We start from the raw sequence: 20,616 nt of genomic DNA on the forward strand, positions 1-20,616 counted from the left end.
TCATGGACCTTGCAACTTGTTAATAATCAAAGCTGTGACTGTTAAACACTCAAATGTCAAGAGGCTGATCTAAATGTTTGAGAAAAGAATGATGAATAAGAAATGAATTCAAAAGACCTTCTAGGCACCATATCAACATGAGACTTGTGACCTAAAAAACAGCACTTCTGAACATTTCCTCCTAGGGAATGAAAACTTAAGTTCACATAAGACCTATACACAAATGTTAAAGTAGCTTAAATTTATAATCACCAAAAGCTGGAAACACAAATATCCTTCAACCAGTGGATCGATGAACAAGAGGACTTACCAAGTTCATTGAGACTCTGAGCAGCTTTTGTTATCTCTCTACTTCCCCCCTGCAGTTGTCCTTGGAGTCTCTTACTGAGATATAAGATGCGAATGATTCTCCGAAGCAAATCACAGGCAACCTATGAAATGTTAAGTAAGTAAAGTCAATCCATAAAGTTTCATGACTATGTGAATCTGTCTAATCTTTTCAGATGCTAGAGATCCAATATCCAGGCAAGACACAACTCTGACCAATTAAAGCAAAATCAGTTTTTTGTTTTTGTTTTAATATCCTTATGCAGTCCCAGTGTATAGCCAAGGTTGACAACCACTGTGCTAGGGCTGCTTAGCTTCCTACTACTGTTCCTTATTGTTTCTTAGTTTATTGTTCCTATGTCCCCAGGGGAACAGACTTACTAGACCTTAAAGAATAAGCATGCCCTTAATTGATTCTTCGTAATTTACCATTAATGACTAAATGTAAAAGAGAAAGCTATTTTAAAAATAAACATATCATTTGTATGTCACCTTCTATTCCCTTTTGTGTTATTACATCCAATCCTGGGTCTTTACCTATCCAAAAGACTAAGACATGAAATAATGACTCATGTATTCTAGACAGAGGTAACCCAGGCTGACTGCCAGGGGAGAATGACAAGAAAGGAGATTGATGGAGTAACATATATGTAATTACCTTCAGCTTCAGCGGTGACAATAAAGAAAAAAGAGACAGTCTATGTTGCTACATCACAGCCATCTTTGCATGATCCTGAAGCTGGATGAAGCAACCTAACTGGTGGCAATAATAATTAAAAGCTCTAGGAAGACAGGGTCCCTGAGGCTTCGACTATAAAAATTTTTTCTGAATGAAATACACATACAACTCAGAGCCACACACAGTCCCACTCGGGCACATACAACATACACAAATGTACAATCAAATATATGTTTACAAACATGTAAATCAAGGCAGCCAAGTACTAAACATGTTTAACTGACTACTTTTCTGAGTAACAACAGTCTGAAGTACTTAAAATAATAAAATAATGTCAAATAAAAATCCTCCCCCTGCAAACTGGAAAATTTAGGCATCTTAATCTTTTAGTTCAGTTCAGTCGCTCAGTCATGTCCAACTCTTTGCGACCCCGTGAATCGCAGCACGCCAGGCCTCCCTGTCCATCACCAACTCCCGAAGTTTCACTCAAACTCATGTCCATCGAGTCAGTGATGCCATCCAGCCATCTCATCCGCTGTCGTCCCCTTGTCCTACTGCCCTCAATCCCTCTCAGCATCAGAGTCTTTTCCAATGAGGCAACTCTTCACATGAGGTGGCCAAAGTATTGGAGTTTCAGTTTCAGCATCAGTCCTTCCAGTGAACACCCATGACTGATCTCCTTTAGAATGGACAGGTAGGATCTCCTTGAAATCCAAAGGACTCTCAAGAGTCTTCTCCAACACCACAGTTCAAAAGCATCAATTCTTTGCTGCTCAGCTTTCTTCACAGTCCAACTCTCACATCCATAAATGACCACTGGAAAAACCACAGCCTTGACTAGACAGACCTTTGTTGGCAAAGTAATGTCTCTGCTTATCTAGGTTGGTCATAACTTTCCTTCCAAGGAGTAAGCGTCTTTTAATTTCATGGCTGCAATCACCATCTGCAGTGATTTTGGAGCCCAAAAAAATGAAGTCCGTCACTGTTCCCACTGTTTCCCCATCTATGTCCCACGAAGTGATGAGACTAGATGCCATGATGTTAGTTTTCTGAATGTTGAGCTTTAAGCCAACTTTTTCACTCTCCTCTTTCACTTTCATCAAGAGGCTTTTTAGCTCCTCTTCACTTTCTGCCATAAGGGTGGTGTCATCTGCATATCTGAAGTGATTGATATTTCTCCCGGCAATCTTGATTCCAGCTTGTGCTTCTTCCAGCCCAGCATTTCTCATGATGTACTCTGCATATAAGTTAAATAAGCAGGGTGACAATATACAGCCTTGACGCACTCCTTTTCCTATTTGGAACCAGTCTGTTGTTCCATGTCTAATTCTAACTGTTGCTTCCTAACCTGCATACCTAGAGCCAGACATCCTGGAATGTGAAGTCAACTGGGCCTTAGAAAGCATCACTACGAACAAAGCTAGTGGAGGTGATGGAATTCCAGTTGAGCTGTTTCAAATCCTGAAAGATGATGCTGTGAAAGTGCTGCACTCAATATGCCAGCAAATTTGCAAAACTCAGCAGTGGCCACAGGACTGGAAAAGGTCAGTTTTCATTCCAATCCCAAAGATAGGAAATGCCAAAGAATGCTCAAAGTACTGCACAATTGCACTCATCTCACATGCTAGTAAAGTAATGCTCAAAATTTTCCAAGCCAAGCTTCAGCAATATGTGAACCGTGAACTTCCAGATGTTCAAGCTGGATTTAGAAAAGGCAGAGGAACCAGAGATCAAATTGCCAACATCTGCTGGATCATGGGAAAAGCAAGAGAGTTCCAGAAAAACATCTATATTTGCTTTATTGACTATGCCAAAGCCTTTGACTGTATGGATCACAATAAACTGTGGAAAAATCTTTTAGTTTTATTTTCTGAATAGGTCATGGAAGCATGTAATTCAAAATTCAAAAGATCAGAAGATAAAAAGTCACCATCATATTTCTATGTCTCAACTATGTAGTCACCAAAAACAACCACTATTGTCACTTTCTTGCTTGTCAGAATTCTATAGATATACTATTTGGAATGTAAAATCCCAAGCAATCATTCCTCTCAAGATTCTAAACACATCATGAGGAGAAATACCAGATCTCACTTTAGCCTAATCAGCATGAACTGTCCTTCCAGAATTCCCTAATACCTAACCAATAAAGGATATGCCCTCAAATATGAACGCTTTGAGCTTATTTCTAATGCTTTTCTGTTTAACCATACTTCATCTGTCACCAGGTCTTACCAATTATTCTTCTGTTGCATAATAAAATAGTTATTTTACCTCTATTCCCAAAAGCATCACCCTAATCCAAATCTTTACCACTTTTATCTTAAAACTGTGGTCTCCTGGGTAGCTTTTCAATCCCTTGCTGAAATCCATCTTGCTGGCTTTATCGTCTTAGAAACAATTTTCAGCAGTTTAGCCCCCCCTTTAATAAATTTCAGTGGCTCTCTACTAACAGATTATGTTGAATTCAACAGCATTTAATAAAACCCTCAGTCAACACATCTTAGATAATCTATAAGGCACCAACTCGCACCATTTCCTAATACAGTTGCTTCCACTCCAATCAATTTCCTTATTTTTTATTTCATACTTTTATCAGCAAATATAATACAATTATTCAGCATTGACAAGAAATGATCTATCAAGACAGAAAAAGACACAGAGGAATCTTGAATGCATTTTACTATGGGAAAGAGTCAATCTGAAAAGGCTATATATTATATGATTCCAACTATATGACTTTCTAGAAAAGACACAACTACGGAGACGGTTAACAAGATAAGCCGTTGCCAGGAGTTGGCAGAATAAAGTATAGAGGATTTTGAGGGCACTGAAAATACTATATAAAGACGGATGTGCGCATGTCCTTTTAGTTGTGTCTGTCCCTTTGCAACCCTATGGACTGTAGCCCACCAGGCTCCTCTGTCCATGAGATTCTTTCTCCAAGGCAAGAATACTGGAATGGGTTGCCACGCCTTCCTTCAGGGGATCTTCCCGACTCAGGGGATCGAACTCACATCTCCAGCAGCTCGTGCACTGCAGGCAGATTCTTAACCACAAAGCCGCCAGGGAAGCCCCAGAGTGACGGATATATGTCATTATGTATTTTGCAAAAGCCATAGAATATACACTGAGAGAACTATGGACTTTTATAATGATGTATCAATGTAAGTCAATCATTTTTAACAAACGTGTCACTCTGGTGACAGATGTTGACTAACAGGGAGGCTATGCATGTGTGGGGGCAAGGGATACGTGAGAAATCTGTATCTTCCTCTCAATTTTGCTATGAATCTAAACTGCTCTAAAAAAAATCAGTATGTAAAAATATATTTAGATATTATATATATAGAAAATTACATACAGAGATTAAATAAATCAACTTGGAACTACCATGTGGATCAGGAAACAAAACTCTCTCTGCCACTACATAAGGCCTCCATGTTGTTGCTGCTGTTCAGTCACTCAGTTGTGTCCGACTCTTTGTGACCCCATGGACTGCAGCATGCCAGGCTTCCCTATCCTTCACTGTTTCCCAGAGTTTGCTCAAACTCATGTCCGTTGAGTCGGTGATGCCATACACCATCTTGTCCTCTGTCATCCACTTCTCCTCCTGCCTTCAATCTTTCCCAGCATCAGGGTCTTTTCAAATGAGTCAGTTCCTCGCATCAGGTAGCCAAAGTATTGGAGCTTCAGCTTCAGTATCAGTTCTTCCAATGAATATTCAAAGTTGATTTCCTTTAGGATTGACTAGTTTGATCTCCTTGTAGGTCAAGGGACTCTCAAGAGTTTTCTCCAACACCACAGTTCAAAAGCATCAATTCTTTGGCGCTCAGATTTTTTAAGGTCCAAACTCACATCCATACATGCTGCTGCTGCTGCTAAGTCACTTCAGTCCTGTCCAACTCTGTGTGACCCCATAGACAGCAGCCCAGGAGGCTCCCCTGTCCCTGGGATTCTCCAGGCAAGAACAATGCAGTATTTCCTTCTCCAATGCAGGAAAGTGAAAAGTGAGAGTGAAGTCGTGTCTGACTTTTAACGGCCCCATGGACTACAGCCTATCAGGCTCCTCCGACCATGGGATTTTCCAGGCAAGGGTACTGGAGTGGGTTGCCACTGCCTTCTCCACATCCATACATGACTACTAGAAAAACCACAGCTTTGACAATATGGACCTTTGTTAGCAAAGTAATGTCTCTGCTTTTTAATATGCTAAGTTTCTCATACCTTTTCTTCCGAGGAGCAAGCGTCTTTTAATTTCATGAATGCAGTCACATTCTGCAGTGATTTTGGTGCCCAAGAAAATAAAGTCTGTCATTGTTTCCTTTGTTTCCCCATCTATTCACAATGAAGTGATGGGACCAGATGCCATTTTCTTAGTTTTTTCAATGTTGAGTTTTACATCAGCTTTTTCACTCTCCTCTTTCACTTTCACCAGGAGGCTCTTTAGCTCCTCTTCGCTTTCTGCCGTAAGGACGGTATCATCTGCGTTACTGACATTTCTCTCAGCATTCTTAATTCCAGCTTGAGCTTCATCCAGCCTATCGAGCATTTCGCATGATGTACTCTGCATATAAGTTAAATAAGCAAGGTGATAACACACAGCCTTGACGTATGACTTTCCCAATTTGGAACCAGTCTATTGTTCCATGTCCGGTTCTAATTGTTGCTTCTTGACCTGCATACAGGTTTCGCAGGAGGCAGGTCAGGTGGTCTGGTATTCCCATCTCTTGAAGAATTTTCCACAGTTTGTTGTGATCCACACAGTCAAAGGCTGTGGAGTAGTCAATGAAGCAGATGTTTTTCTGGAACTCTGTTGCTTTTTCTATGATCCGACGGATGTTGGCAATTAAATCTCTGGTTCCTCTGCCTTTTCTAAATCCAGCCTGAACATCTAGGAGTTCTCAGTTCACATACTGCTGAAGCCTAGCTTGGAGAACTTTGAGTATTACTTTGGTAGCATGTGAAATGAGTGCAACTGTGCTTAGTCTGAACATTCTTTGGCACTGCTCTTCTTTGGGACTGGAATAAAACTGACCTTTTCCAGTCCTGTGGCCACTGCTGAGTTTTCCAAACTTGCTGACATATTGAGTGCAGCACTTTCACAGCATCATCTTTTAGGATTTCAAATAGCTCAGCTGGAATTCCATCACCTCCACTAGCTTTGTTCATAGTGATGCTTCCTGAGACTCACCTGACTTTGCACCCCAAAGATGTCTAGCTCTAGGTGAGTGATCACACCATCGTGGTTACCTGGATCATTAAGATCTTTTTTGTATAGTTCTTCTACATATTCTTGCCACCTCTTCTTAATATCTTCTGCTTCTGTTAGGTCCATACTGTTTCTGTCCTTTACTGTGCCCATCTTTCAAGAAATGCTCCCTTGATATCTCTGATTTTCTCGAAAAGATTTCTTAAGTCTTTCCCATTCTATTGTTTTCCTCTATTTCTTTGCATTGATCACTTAGGAAGGCTTCCTTATCTCTCCTTGCTATTCTTTGTCACTGTGCATTCAGATGGGTCTATCTTTCCTTTTCTCCTTTGCCTTTCACTTCTTTTCTCAGCTATTTGTAAGGCTTCCTCAGACAACCATTTTGCCTTTTTGCATTTTTTTCTTGGGAATGGTTTTGATCACCACCTCCTGTACAATGTTGTGAACCTCCAACCATAGTTTTTCAGACATTCTTATCAGATCTAATCCCTTGAATCTATTTGTCACTTCCATTGTATAATTGTAAGGGCTTTGATTTAGGTCATACCTGAATGGCCTAGTGGTTTTCCCTACTTTCTTCAATTCAAATATGAATTTTGCAATAAGGAGTTCATAATCTGAGCCATAGTCAGCTCCCGGTCTTGTTTTCGCTTACTGTATAGAGCTTCTCCATCTCCGCTGCAGAGAACATAATCAATCTGATTTCAGTATTAACCATTCTGGTGATGTCCCTATATAGAATCGTCTCCTGTGTTGTTGGAAGAGGGTGTTTGGTATGATCAGTGCTTTCTCTTTCAAAACTGTTAGCCTTGGCCCTGCTTCATTTTGTACTCCAAGGTCCAACTTGCCTGTTACTCCAAGTATCTCTTGACTTCCTACTTCTGCATTCCAGTCATGACATCCTCCATCCAACCTCCCTACTTCCCCCAGCCCAAGAGAGACATCATTCTGGCTTTTGTCTTAATCATATCCTTATTTTCATTTATAGCTTCATCACTGAAGTATATATACCTAAATGCTATAGTCTAATTTTACTCTTTTTAAATCTGTATCGGTTCCCTTAGCATCTTTTTTCCTTTGCAATCTGCTAAATATGTTGGATCATCTGTCCTATATAGTTTCCCACGGACTGGGTTTAGTTGATTACTGTCTTCTAGTTTAACAAGTCCCTGTATCTTTTATATTCCCTAAACACTAGCAGTTGGATGTCAGCAGCCTCAACAGATTCAGGTTAATATTCTGGGAAAATTTATTCATTACTGTTGTTACCAACACTGATACTCAACATCAAAATCCATTAAAACATAATATATGAGACAACAGATGTAGAGAACAAACATATTGATACCAAAGGGTAAAAGAGGGGGTGGGATGAGTTGGGAAATGAGGAGTGACACATATATACACTACTAACAGGTTACTATTGAGAACCTACTGGATAGCACAGGGAACTCTACTCAGAGCTCTGTGGTGACCTAAATGGGAAGGCAATCCAAAAAAGAAGGGATACAGTAGGAGACACAGGAGATGTGGGTTCAATCCCTGGGTCAGAAAAATCCCGAAGAAGGAAATGGCAAACCACTCCAGTTTTCTTGACTGGAAAAATCCCATGGGCAGAGGAGCCTGGCGGGTTACAGTCCAGGGGACCACAAAGAGTCAGACACAATTTAGCGAGTAAACTCCCACCACCAAGTATATGTATGGCTGTCATTTTGCTGTATAGCAGAAACTGACAGCAGTATAAAGCAACTATACTCCAATTTATAAAAACAATAATAATAATAATTATGACTGCAAAATGGTGTTACTCCAGTTTTATCATTTTTCTTTATCTGCTAGCATATAAAACGTCCCTATTAGAAGAAGCTTTACCTCATCTATATTAGTTTATCCAGTGGTACTGTTCATACAGAAAAGTAAGAATTATCACTGGGTTCCTTCTATTGGTTTACCAATGGCTTATTTTCCTAAGAGCCATAAAAGATGAACAATTAAGTTCACTGTTTTAGATATCATTATGAACTCATAGATTTAAAGATGTGAAACCACTGTAGCTCTTATCCTTGCAGGTGCTCACCATGTCCCATTTTTGGCCATGGGAGCCTCTGAGGCTGATCACGTCTATTGATTTGCCTGGGACTGAGTGGTTTCCTGGGATACAGGTGTTGCAGTGTTAAAAATGACACAGCTGGTCACCCTAGAACCTATTCAAGTTGGCTCCTGAATCCTTTTGTCATGACTCTACATAGTAGTTATTGATAGTTTCCTTAGGATATACAGGTATAAAAATATTATAATGTATATTTCATGTCCCAGACCTGGAATCAAAGATTTATCAAAGAAGCCCTCATTTCCTTTAGAAGTCAGCAGCATTTGAAGACCATGATGGGGAAACCAGGTCTGCTCATTTCTGAGACTTCAGAGTACACATAGTTAGGAAATGTTGAAATTAAAATACCACATAAATATTCATTTGTTTGATTCCACGATACACATAAAACAGTCTCAGATTAACATTATACATATACATATGTACAAAAATATATACATATGATGTGTACACTATTTTAAGATAAAATTAGAACACCTCATGAGTTCACACTGATACTTCCACTTAAATAGGAACAGAGAATATTTATACTTAATCTTCTAAATTACATCTGTAAATTATTTCTTCCACAGAGACTCCTGGTTCCAGAGACATCAGAGATAACAGAATTAGAATATGTATAATTATTCATTTGCTTTGCTGCATGATACAAACATTAGCGATGTGAAGTCGCTCAGTTGTGTCCGACTCTTTGCGACCCCATGGACTGTAGCCTTCCAGGCTCCTCTGTCCATGGGATTTTCCAGGCAATAGTATTGAAGTGGGTTGCCATTTCCTTCTCCAGGATACCAACATTACCTGAACTCAAAACCAAAACTACAAAAAAAACAAAAAAAAAATGACTGAAGACAATTTAAAAAAACTGTTCCCTGCATACTCTCCCCACAATGTCTTAGAGTTGAATTTTATTTCTTGGTCAAAACATATAGCCAGCGACTTCCTTGGAGGTCTAGTGGTTTGGAGTCTGCCTTCCAGCATGGGGGACAGCTGTCGCATACTCTCCCCATAATGTCTTAGAGTTGAATTTTATTTCTTGGTCAAAACATATAGCCAGCGACTTCCTTGGAGGTCTAGTGGTTTGGAGTCTGCCTTCCAGTGTGGGGGACAGCTGTTCGATCCCTGTTAGGAGAACTAAGATCCCACATGCTGCAGGGCAACTAGGCCCATGCACCACAACTCCTGAGCCTGCTCACCTCAACTAGAAAGAAGCCTGCGCGCCACAAGGATACATCTCATGTGTCACAAGACCCAATGCAGCCAAAACTAAAAAAATGAATATTTTTTAAAAGTAACATACAGCCATTACATACTACTTTATATCCCTCATTTAAGCCTTGTTCTTACTGTCATTGCTAGTTTTACTTTGAAGTTTCTCTAGTCATTTGATTGTCTCAAGTATATCATCTATCAGAGTCCTAATAAAAGGTTATAGGAGCAAAAGTCCCTGGATTCTATGAGGATGGCAATCTCTACACATCAGAATCAGTTCAGCTGTTAAATCCATTATCTTTTGCTGCATAAGAAACCAGCCCGAAACATAGTGGTTTTAAACAATTTGTTCTTCCTCACAACTCTGTGAGTCAGGAATTTAGGCAGGGTTCATGTGCTTCATGTGGTATCCCCAGGATTACTCATACTGCTACCCTCTGCTAACGACAAGGCTTCACTCCCCTGTCCGGTGCCTCAACGCTCCTCTACCTTCATCTCCCCACCACCAGCACGTGCTTTCTCACACCATGATGGTCTCACAATGACTGAACTCTCAACGGAGAGTGGCTCTCCCAGAGCACAAACAAAAGCTGCTGTGCCCCTTGAATGCTAACTCCCAAACTAGCCCAGCAGGACTCCCACCAGCAGCGGTTCTCCCCTTTTGCTATCCTGCCTACTCTGTGTTTTCAAAGTGTTTAGGGACACTGGCGTCTTAGACTGCTGTTGTTATCTTCCCTCTTCCTTCCTTCCTTCATTTCTGGTATATTACTTGTTTGGTGGATTATTTATAAAGCCAGTTAACTACATAATCATCACACAGAACAATGCAGATAAAATTATTTGACATTGTTATCAATTGAAAACTAAAAAGAATCCTATAAATGTATATGGTGAAAACCACATACATGTAAAAAACATGAACATAAAAAAAGGTTTTAAGAACCCTTTCCTCCTCCTTCATATCAACATTTTCTCAAACTTTACTTATATAATTTCAAAGTTAAAAAACTAAATTAAAAACCTTAAATTGGAAAGCTAATATATGTGACTTTAAAAGTAAAATGATAAAAAGTGAAAAAAAAATTAAAAGGATAAAAAAACTTATATGCACATATGTGAATTATACCCCAATAAAGCTGTTGTATTTTTCAAAACATATGATTCAAAGTGTTAAAAACATAAGATTTGAAAGTTAAAACTCATTTTCTTATATAACATTAAGTTAAAAAAGTTTATATATTCTATGTAAAGGATAATAAGCTCTTAAATTATTCTTTCTGAAAAACTCTAAGGCAGTTCATAAGCAAACAACGTTACTAAAAAGAGCTAAGACAGAGATGATTCTTGGGGTGATAATTAAATTCAACTCATGTTTTCATGTATATAGATGAAGTCAGAAGCTTCTGCTCAGAGAAAGAAAAAGCCTTATGGAAAGAGTAAAGTGGGGATAAAAAGCAAAAAAAAAAAAATTAAAGGTAAAAGTACTATCTTCTAATTGAGGGTACAGCTTAGTGATTTTATGTTCAAGGCAAAAACAAGTTCAGAGCTATTTCTTTCTTCTTCTTATATGACATGCATTTAAATGAATTAAGAGCTCAAAGAATAAAAAGATTAAACAGGAACATAAAAGTTTCTCCAAAATTTAAAATGGAAATGTCTAGACAAAGTAAACAGAATAAAAATGGTTAAAACATGAATAAATTTCCAAAGAGCCCTTGGACTTCAAAGAAGTTTGAATTTCCATGATGAACATCCCTCTTACAGGTAAGACTCATCCTAAGGAAGGAGTCAATTTAGAAAAAATTAAATACTAGAAATAAAGAAATCAAAATGTACCTGGCATATTTTTGTTTTCTTTCTCTCCCTTCTCTTTCTTCCTTCATGATAAATTTACCAGATACTCAACTAAGTTGCTGCTATACAGTAGTATAATATTTTTTACAATAAGAGTATAGAAAATAACACTAATACATATAAAAAGTGTTTATTTTAAACACAAATAATCCTGACCTCACATTAACATAACCGTAAGAATAAAAGCACTCATAAAAGAAACTATCACAATGTCACAGAATCACAGCATTTTAGAACTGGAAGAGAATTCACAGATCCAGTCCAAACTTTCACTGTATAAAGATACTATACCACCAAGAACACCACAACAAATATAGTAATTATGTAAAGTGAAATGTGTATTACTACCCTTACTGTGGTAACCATTTTACAATACATACATCTACCAAATTATCACACTGTGCATCCTAAATGTACATGTTATGTCAATTATATCTCAAAGCTACAAACAAAAAAATAATAAAGTTTGTTTGTGACCATGAAGCTAGAAGGATGAAGAGTGTAGTCAGGTCTCATAACACCTAGTCCACTGCTCTCCATCCATGCTTTACGAATCTAGATTTGGTTTCAATTTTTCGACCTACAAGCAAGCTTCTGAAAACCAGGAGCCATACTTTCTACTTTTTTATATATTCCATAGAATCAAAATCACAGAATCCTAAATTTAGCAAAAGAAATTCTGTTTCAGTCTGAACACTGCTGCATATTGGCTATATGAACTTCAGCAAGTAACTTTCAGAACCTAAGTTTTTATTCACCCATAAAGTGATGAGATATGTAACTTCTAAACACAATTATTGAATTAGAATACTTGAAAATTTTCATACATTAAAGTCGCACATAAATTTGAAAAAGAAATTTTTTTTATCATGAATACCAAGTGAGGTAGCAAAAATGAGATTCTTAAAAGTTACTGTCAAAAGACTGTACTAAACAAAGAGGGGAAATGAAGTGCATGATGCTGCAATTCGTAACCATTTAATATGGTACCTAGCCCTATTCTTCGGCTTCCCAGGTGGCACCAGTGGTAAAGAACCCGTCTGCCATTGTAGGAGTCCTAAGAGACGCAGGTTTGATCCCTGCATCAGGAAGATCCCCTGGAGGAAGAAATAGCAACCCACACCAGTATCCTTGCCTGGAGAATCCCATGGACAGAGGAGCCTAGCGGACTACAGTGCATTGGGTCGCAAAGTGTAAGACACGACTGAAGCAACTTAGAACACACACGCACCAAACACTATGCTAAAGTGAAAAATTCCTAAAACAAACCAGAGGAAATCTACAGATTACCTTGAAAAGACCAGGTCAGAATGACAGTTTCTCAACAACTAAACTGGAAGCCAGAACAGAATTGAATTATATATGACACATATAGAAAGTTAACAACAAAGGGAGGGAGGGAGGAAGGAAACAGAAAAATAACTTAAAAGGGACCAAAAGATTTTAAAAGACATTTCTCCAGAGAAGATACACAGTGACCAACAGGCACAATAAGAGATGCTCAGTATCACTAGTCACTTGAAAAATTTGTATCCAAACAACGATACACTACTTCATAATTGGTAGGATGGCTATATTAAAAAGAAAAGAAGTATTGGCAGGAAAGGAAAAAATTGAAACCCTCATACATTGCTGATAGAAATGCAAAATGGTACAGCTTCCTGGGAAAACACTTTGGCACTCCCAAAATGTTCTTTTTTCCAGCTGTATTGATATATAATTGACATATAAGGCACAGTGGTAGAGAATCCGCCTGCCAATGCAGTAGATGTGAGAGACACGGGTTCAATCCCTGGGTTGGGAGGATCCCCTGGAGAAGGAAATGGCAACCTGCACTAGTACTCTTGCCTGGAAAATTCCATGGACAGATGAGAGCAACTGAGCACACATAATATTGTTTAGGTATATGTATATGATTTGATACATTAAAATATTAAACACAAAGTTAGGATATGACCTAGCATATCTCAGATACATACCCAATTTAAAAAAATGTACATACAAAAACTTATACACAAATGTTCCTAAGAATTCTTACTCATAATAGTCAATAAGAGGAAACAACCCAAATATCAACTGATAGGTAGGTAAAATAAACGGATAAAGAAAAATGTGCCATATCCATACAATGGATTATTATTTGGTCACAAAAAGGAAAGGTGTATTGACATATCAATTCTTCAGCACTCGGCCTTCTTTATGGTCCAACTTTCACATCTATATGACTATTGCTCCCTTTGAAAGAGAAGCATGACAAACCTATACAGTATTTTAGAAAGCAGAGACATCACTTTGCCAACAAAGATCTGTATAGCCAAAGCTATGGTTTTTCCAATAGTAGTATGGATGTGAAAGTTGGACCATATAGAAGGCTGAGTGCTAAAGAATTGATGCTTTCAAATTGTGGCACTAGAGAAGACCTGAGAGGCCCTTGGACTCCAAGGAGATGAAACCAGTCAATCCTAAAGAAAATCAACCCTGAATATTCACTGGAAGGACTGATGCTGAAGCTCCAATAAATGTGAAGTCAAGTGGCCCTTAGAAAGCATCACTACGAACAAAGCTAGTGGAGATGATGGAATTCCAGTGGAGCTATTCCAAATCCTAAAAGATGATGCTGTGAAAGTGCTGCACTCAATATGCCAGCACATTTGGAAAACTCAGCAGTGGCCACAGGACTGGAAAAGGTCAGTTTTCATTCCAATCCCAAAGAAAGGCAATGCCAAAGAATGCTCAAACTACCGCACAATTGCACTCATCTCACACGCTAGTAAAGTAATGCTCAAAATTCTCCAAGCTAGACTTCAGCAATACATGAACCGTGAACTTCCAGATGTTCAAGCTGGTTTTAGAAAAGGCAGAGGAACCAGAGATCAAATTGCCAACATCCGCTGGATCATGGAAAAAGCAAGAGAGTTCCAGAAAAACATCTATTTCTGCTTTATTGACTATGCCAAAGCCTTTGACTGTGTGGATCACAATAAACTGGGGAAAATTCTGAAAGAGATGGGAATACCAGACCACCTGACCTGCCTCTTGAGAAATCTGTATGCAGGTCAGGAAGCCACAAGTAGAACTGGACATGGAACAACAGACTGGTTCCAAATAGGAAAAGGAGTACGTCAAGGCTGTATATTGTCACCCTGCTTATTTAACTTATACGCAGAGGACATCATGAGAAACACTGGACTGGAAGAAACACAAGCTGGAATCAAGACTGCCGGGAGAAATATCAATAACCTCAGATATGCAGATGACACCACCCTTATGGCAGAAAGTGAAGAGGAACTAAAAAGCCTCTTGATGAAAGTAAAAGAGCAAAGTGAAAAAGTTGGCTTAAAGCTCAACATTCAGAAAACTAAGATCATGGCATCCAGTCCCATCACTCCATGGGAAATAGATGGAGATACAGTGGAAACAGTGTCAGATTTTATTTTGGGGGGCTCCAAAATCACTGCAGATGGTGATTACAGCCATGAAATTAAAAGACGCTTACGCCTTGGAAGAAAAGTTATGACCAACCTAGACAGCATATTCAAAAGCAGAGACATTACTTTGGCGACTAAGGTCCGTCTAGTCAAGGCTATAGTTTTTCCTGTGGTCATGTATGGATGTGAGAGTTGGACTGTGAAGAAAGCTGAGTGCTGAAGAATTGATGCTTTTGAACTGTGGTGTTGGAGAAGATTCTTGAGAGTCCCTTGGACTGCAAGGAGATCCAACCAGTCCATTCTGAAGGAGATCAGCCCTGGGATTTCTTTGGAAGGAATGATGCTAAAACTGAAACTCCAGTATTTTGGCCACCTCATGCAAAGAGCAGACTCATTGGAAAAGACTCTGATGCTGGGAGGGATTGGGGGCAGGAGGAGAAGGGGACGACAGAGGATGAGATGGCTGGATGGCGTCACTGACTCGATGGACGCGAGTCTGAGGGAACTCCGGGAGTTGGTGATGGACAGGGAGGCCTGGCGTGCTGCGGTTCATGGGGTCGCAAAGAGTCGGACATGACTGAGCAACTGAACTGAACTGAACTGATGATGCAAAGAGCCAACTCACCGGAAAAGACCTTCATGCTGGGAAAGACTGAGGGCAAGAGAAGAAAGGGACTACTGAGGATGAGATGGTTGGGTGGCATCACTGATTCTATGGATGTGAGTTTCTGAGCCAACTCCAGGAGATAGTGAAGAACAGGGAAGCCTGGCGTGCTGCAGTCCATGGACTTAAAAGAATCAACAGGACTTAGTGACTGAACAGCAACCATCTATTATAGCAATTATATGACTAGGTTATTTACATTTGACCACAGAAAACTGTAAGGATAAAGGTTAGGTTTCTTCTTGTTCTCTATCAAGAGAAATAATTTTGAATTCTAAAAAGTTAGTACAATTATTACATACTATAGTAATAAAAGTGAAAATAATTCACTTGAATAGTAGTTTTGATTTTTATTCTTTAAACTGAACATTTTCTTTTAAAGCACTTGAATATTTTCTTTTTCTCTCATATTCTCTTACTTCCTCAGAATTCATTCGCTTGAAATCTACCCCTTATAAAGACAAAATGAACTAAAATTATAAAGAAATGACAAATGAGAACCTACCTGAAGTCTTGCTAGTTGAGCAGTACGGGCTACTATTTTATTGTATGGCTCAACAATTTTTGCTTTCATCCTAAAGGAAAAACAAAAAGAGGAGAGATAAAATCATCTTCAAAATATCAATGGATAAAAATCTTTCCATTTCACTTATTTACAAAATGAACAACAGTACCTATCAACGGCTCCCTGTAAAGCCCCAATTCTTGTCTGCATCATCTGAAGGACACCTAGGAAAACAAACCAGCTTACATTACTTTACAAATTTACAAGGGTTTCAAGTTGGGTAAAACGTTAAAAGGAAAAAACTGAAAAAATTTTCCATTTTTTTCTACTATGATCATAACCGAACCATATCTTTTACCTAGACTATTCAAAAACCTCTACCTAGTCTTCCTCTATTCCAAATCTTACTTCACTAAAGAAGTCTTACAAGCAATAGGGTGCACACATGCTAAGTTGCTTCAGTCATGTCCACCTCTTTACAATCCTATGGACTGTAGCCCACAGGGCTCTTCTGAACATGGGATTTCTCCAGGCAAGAGTACTGGAGTGGGTTGCCATGCCCTCCTCCAGGGGATTTTCCCAACCCAGTGATCGAACCCAAGACTCAGTGTCTCCTGCATCGGCAGACAGGTTCCTTACCACTAGCGCCACCACAAGGAAGGGGGAGTGACTGCTTAATGGTTACAAGGTTTCCATTTGGAGTGATGAAAAAAATCTGCAACTGGATAGTGATGCTTATTAATGGCACTGAATTAGCATTAATATGAAGAAAGGGGTAAATTCCATGTTAATGTGTGAAAAGTGAAAATGAAAGTCACTCAGTCATGTCAGACTCTTTGTAACCCAATGGACTGTAGCCTGCCAGGCTCCTCTGTTTGTGGGGATCCTCCAGGCAAGAATACTGGAGTGGATATCTACTTCCTTCTGACCAGGGGATCTTCCCAATCCAGGGATTGAACCCAGGTCTTCCGCATTGCAGGCAGATTCTTTACCAGCTGAGCCACTAGGGAAGCCCAAGGATATTGGATTGGGTAGCCTATCCCTTCTCCAGGAGATCTTCCGGACCCAGGAATCGAATGGTGGTCCCCAGCCTCACAGGCAGATTCTTTACAAGCTGAGCTACCAGGGAAACCCGTTGTTAATGTGCACTGTACTATAATTACATACACCAAATAAAGCCTGTGTGATCTTTAGAAATGTAAATTATATCTTAACACTTATTTGCTGAAATCTATCCACAGTCTCCCCTTCATTCCTAGGTTAAAACTAAAGTCCACAGCTTGATCTCCAAGGCCCTGAACAATTTGGGTGATGTACTCTGTTCCTGGTATACTCTTTCTAACCACCAATGATAGATAAATAATATATATGGAGAGCAAGTATATTATTGCCTTCACTCTCTATTTACATAACATAATGAAGAACCATTTATAAAATTGTAGAACTATTTTCAGGAAGACAGATCTTAAATTTGACTATATGCCTAAAAATGGGTTTTCCAGTATTACAGATCTAATTATTTTGAACTCCATTCTTTAAAACTCAGTTTCTATATTCAACTGACATAGCTGTAGTTTTAAAACACAGCATTCTATAAATAAGTTTAAGTAGAGAATGTTGTCACATATTAGATGAGGTAATTTTAAGGTTAATGAACATTCCTGCTGCTGCTGCTAAGTTGCTTTAGTCGTGTCGACTCTGTGCGACCCCGTAGACGGCAGCCCGCCAGGCTCCCCCGTCCCTGGGATTCTCCAGGGCAAAAATACTGGAGCGGGTTGCCATTTCCTTCTCCAATGCATGAAAGTGAAAAGTGAAAGTGAAGTCGCTCAGTCGTATCCGACTCTTAGCGACCCCATGGACTGTAGCCTACCAGGCTCCTCCGTCCATGGGACATTCCAGGCAAGAGTACTGGAGTGGGGTGCCATTGCCTTCTCCAAATGAACATTCAAATTAAAACATATTTGTATGCTGATAGGAATGAACATGTTTTAATTTGGCTCAGTTCAATAGAATCCTTTCTGGACCCAGAGATTATGCTTTTCTGCTGGCTTTATGGTTCACCGACCTTCCTTGTTACCATCGCTTCCTTCTATGTTTTTCTCTCCACAATCCACTCATGAGAGCTTCCACACATATTCCACTAAAACAGACCTTGTCAAGGCCACCAGAAATCTCCAAGGTGCCAACTTCTATTATCAGTTCTGTCTTGATCCTGTTCAAACTCTCAAAAATTCATTTCACGTCGAACCACTCCCTCCCTAAAACATGTTTTACTCTAGCCTTCCAAATCATTACACCCCCTGGGTTCCTTCCGATCACAATAGTTGCTCCTACTCCTTCTCCATTAGATCTCTACATGCTGGAGTACTCCCAGAGGTGATCCTCAGTCATCTTCACTTCTCCATCCAGAGTCTCTCTTAGTATTTAAAACACGGGGTCTGAATGAAATCTCGATCTGTTCAATAAAACACTGATTTGAGATATACACATATGTACCTGTATCCATTATTTTCTTTATATCTGCCTAACTATACACACACACAACTCTTTAGTTCAGAATTTTCTTATGACAAGTTTAAGACACCCAAGATAAGATCTGCCCCAACCAAAGTCATGATCCTCTCCAGTCTAACTCATTTCAGTTACTTACACCATCAACTATCCAGTTCTTCAGACTAAAATTTCAGGAATCACTCTTGGTGAGTTTTTTTCCCTCAGACCTTTAATTTCCCATCAACAAATCCTATCAACTCTATTCCTGTCTTATACCATCCACTTCTCTCTCTCTACATCCACCTCTCTAATTCAAGGCACCATCAACTTCTATTACTCTAATAACTTTTAAATGGGAACCCCAGATTCTACTCTTGCCTTCCTATAGAACCACCAGAGAAAACATTTTAGAGCATTAATCACATAATATCTCTAATTAAAATCCTCCAATGGCTTACCATTGCATTTAGAATGAAAATCAAAATTCCTTTCCAAGAACCTCACCTATAATTCTTTTCCTCATTCACTAAACTCTTAATCGTACTAGACTTTTCTTTCTTCCCTTCAAACATGCCACACTAATTCCATTTATTGGTCCCTCAGCTTACCACACTCTTCTCCCCAGAGAGTCATGTGGTAGCTCTTTCTCATTACTCAGATCTCAGCTCAAATATCATCTTCTCAAAGAGACATCCCCTGCTCATCCTAGCTAGTAAGGGACTCCCCTTCTATCTCATCATCTATTTTATTTTCTTTTAGAACTTACAAATACCTCAAGTTTCCTACTAACATTTTTTTTTGGTCTAATTTCCTACCTAGAACATAAATGTCACATGAACAGTGATTGTCACTTTTGTTCACAGGTGCCTGGTATCTAACAATTTCTCAATTACTGAGTGAGCAAATAAATTAATAAATTAAGCAATCTCTTTTTAATTAGATAGGCTTAATTGGGATTCCTGGGTGGCTCAGTTGTCAAGAATCCTCCTGCCAATGCAGGAGATGTGGGTTCAATCCCTGGGTTCGGAAGATCCCCTGGAGGAGGAAATGGCAACCTGCCAGTATTCTTGCTGGGAAAATGCCATGGACTGAGGAGCCTGGAGGGCTACAGTCCAAGGGGTCGCAAGAGTTGGACACAACTAAGTGACTGACAGGCACACACACATGCACAATTAAACATACCTCCATAAAGACAGATATTTTTTAATAAGGTTACAGGTGCCTGGAATCTAGCAAATTCTCAATTAAAATTTAAATGAATACATGAACAGAACAGAGAGAGTAAATTTTATTTCATTTTAGGAGATAAAGCACAGTAGATCTTACTGAATGTTTTCTTTTTTAATTAATTTTACTGGAGTGTAGTTGCTCAACCATGTTGTTAGTTTCTACAAGAATGCAAATTTTAATAATATAGGCTAAATAAACATACCTCCAAATGAATTATATAGCACAAAATTTTACATATACAGGAGAAAAAGCAGACGAAGTAAAAAGCTGGGACACTACTCATTTTCAAATACATAACACACATCTTAAAAATTTTAATATGCTTAGAAATACACATCATGCTAACATAAATACTGATTCATACCTTCACTTCTTATGTTCAAATAATCTGGAGAATACTTTTAGATTATCATAGGAATTTACAGAAGTCAACCTTTGTACTGCATACTTTCATCCAATGGATAATCATTCTAACTCAGTCAAATAGCATATTTTAAATGTTGTAATCACTGAAAAGCATTCAGGGGAAAATCAGTGCACTACAGAACTTAACACATAGAGAGAATTACCTGGCGGTCCAGTGGTTAATGTGGAGCTCTATACCAAAGTCATTGGTATAAAGCCTTTGACCAAGGTCACAAATGAGGAGCCTTGTACCAAGGTCATCTCCGGAACTGACCAAGCCCCACAGCCATTGCTGCCATGAGCTTCCACCCGTCTAAACCAGCCAGCTCCAGTTCCCTGATCCCATATTAGATTAAAAAAAAATATGCACCCTGTGCTCTGCTCAGTCACGTCCGACTCTTTGAGAACCTCCCTATAGCACCCTAAACAATCACCTAACGCCACCCAGCAAGAACTTGGTCTTGAGGCCATAAAATTGGCTACTAGCACACAAAAGCCAT

The 20,616-nt window shown here is 39.1% G+C and overlaps 1 protein-coding gene across 8 annotated transcripts in view; it reads right to left on the minus strand.

The window, feature by feature from the left end:
• Positions 1-20,616, minus strand: part of COG5 (component of oligomeric golgi complex 5) — a 275,606-nt gene that overhangs the window by 243,738 nt on the left and 11,252 nt on the right. For 7 of the 8 annotated variants that reach the window (XM_068973075.1, XM_068973071.1, XM_068973072.1 and 4 more), the window contains exons 4-6: positions 16,158-16,212; positions 15,989-16,058; positions 311-431 (exon numbers count right to left, since the gene is read on the minus strand). The exons of the other annotated variant lie outside the window; for it this stretch is intronic. In XM_068973075.1, coding sequence (XP_068829176.1) covers positions 311-431; positions 15,989-16,058; positions 16,158-16,212 — 246 coding nt within the window. The remainder of the gene's footprint in view (positions 1-310; positions 432-15,988; positions 16,059-16,157; positions 16,213-20,616) is intronic. 8 annotated transcript variants of the gene reach the window in all.

The sequence above is a fragment of the Capricornis sumatraensis genome, chromosome 5, assembly GCF_032405125.1.
Source record: "Capricornis sumatraensis isolate serow.1 chromosome 5, serow.2, whole genome shotgun sequence".
Classification (NCBI taxonomy): Eukaryota; Metazoa; Chordata; class Mammalia; order Artiodactyla; family Bovidae; genus Capricornis; species Capricornis sumatraensis.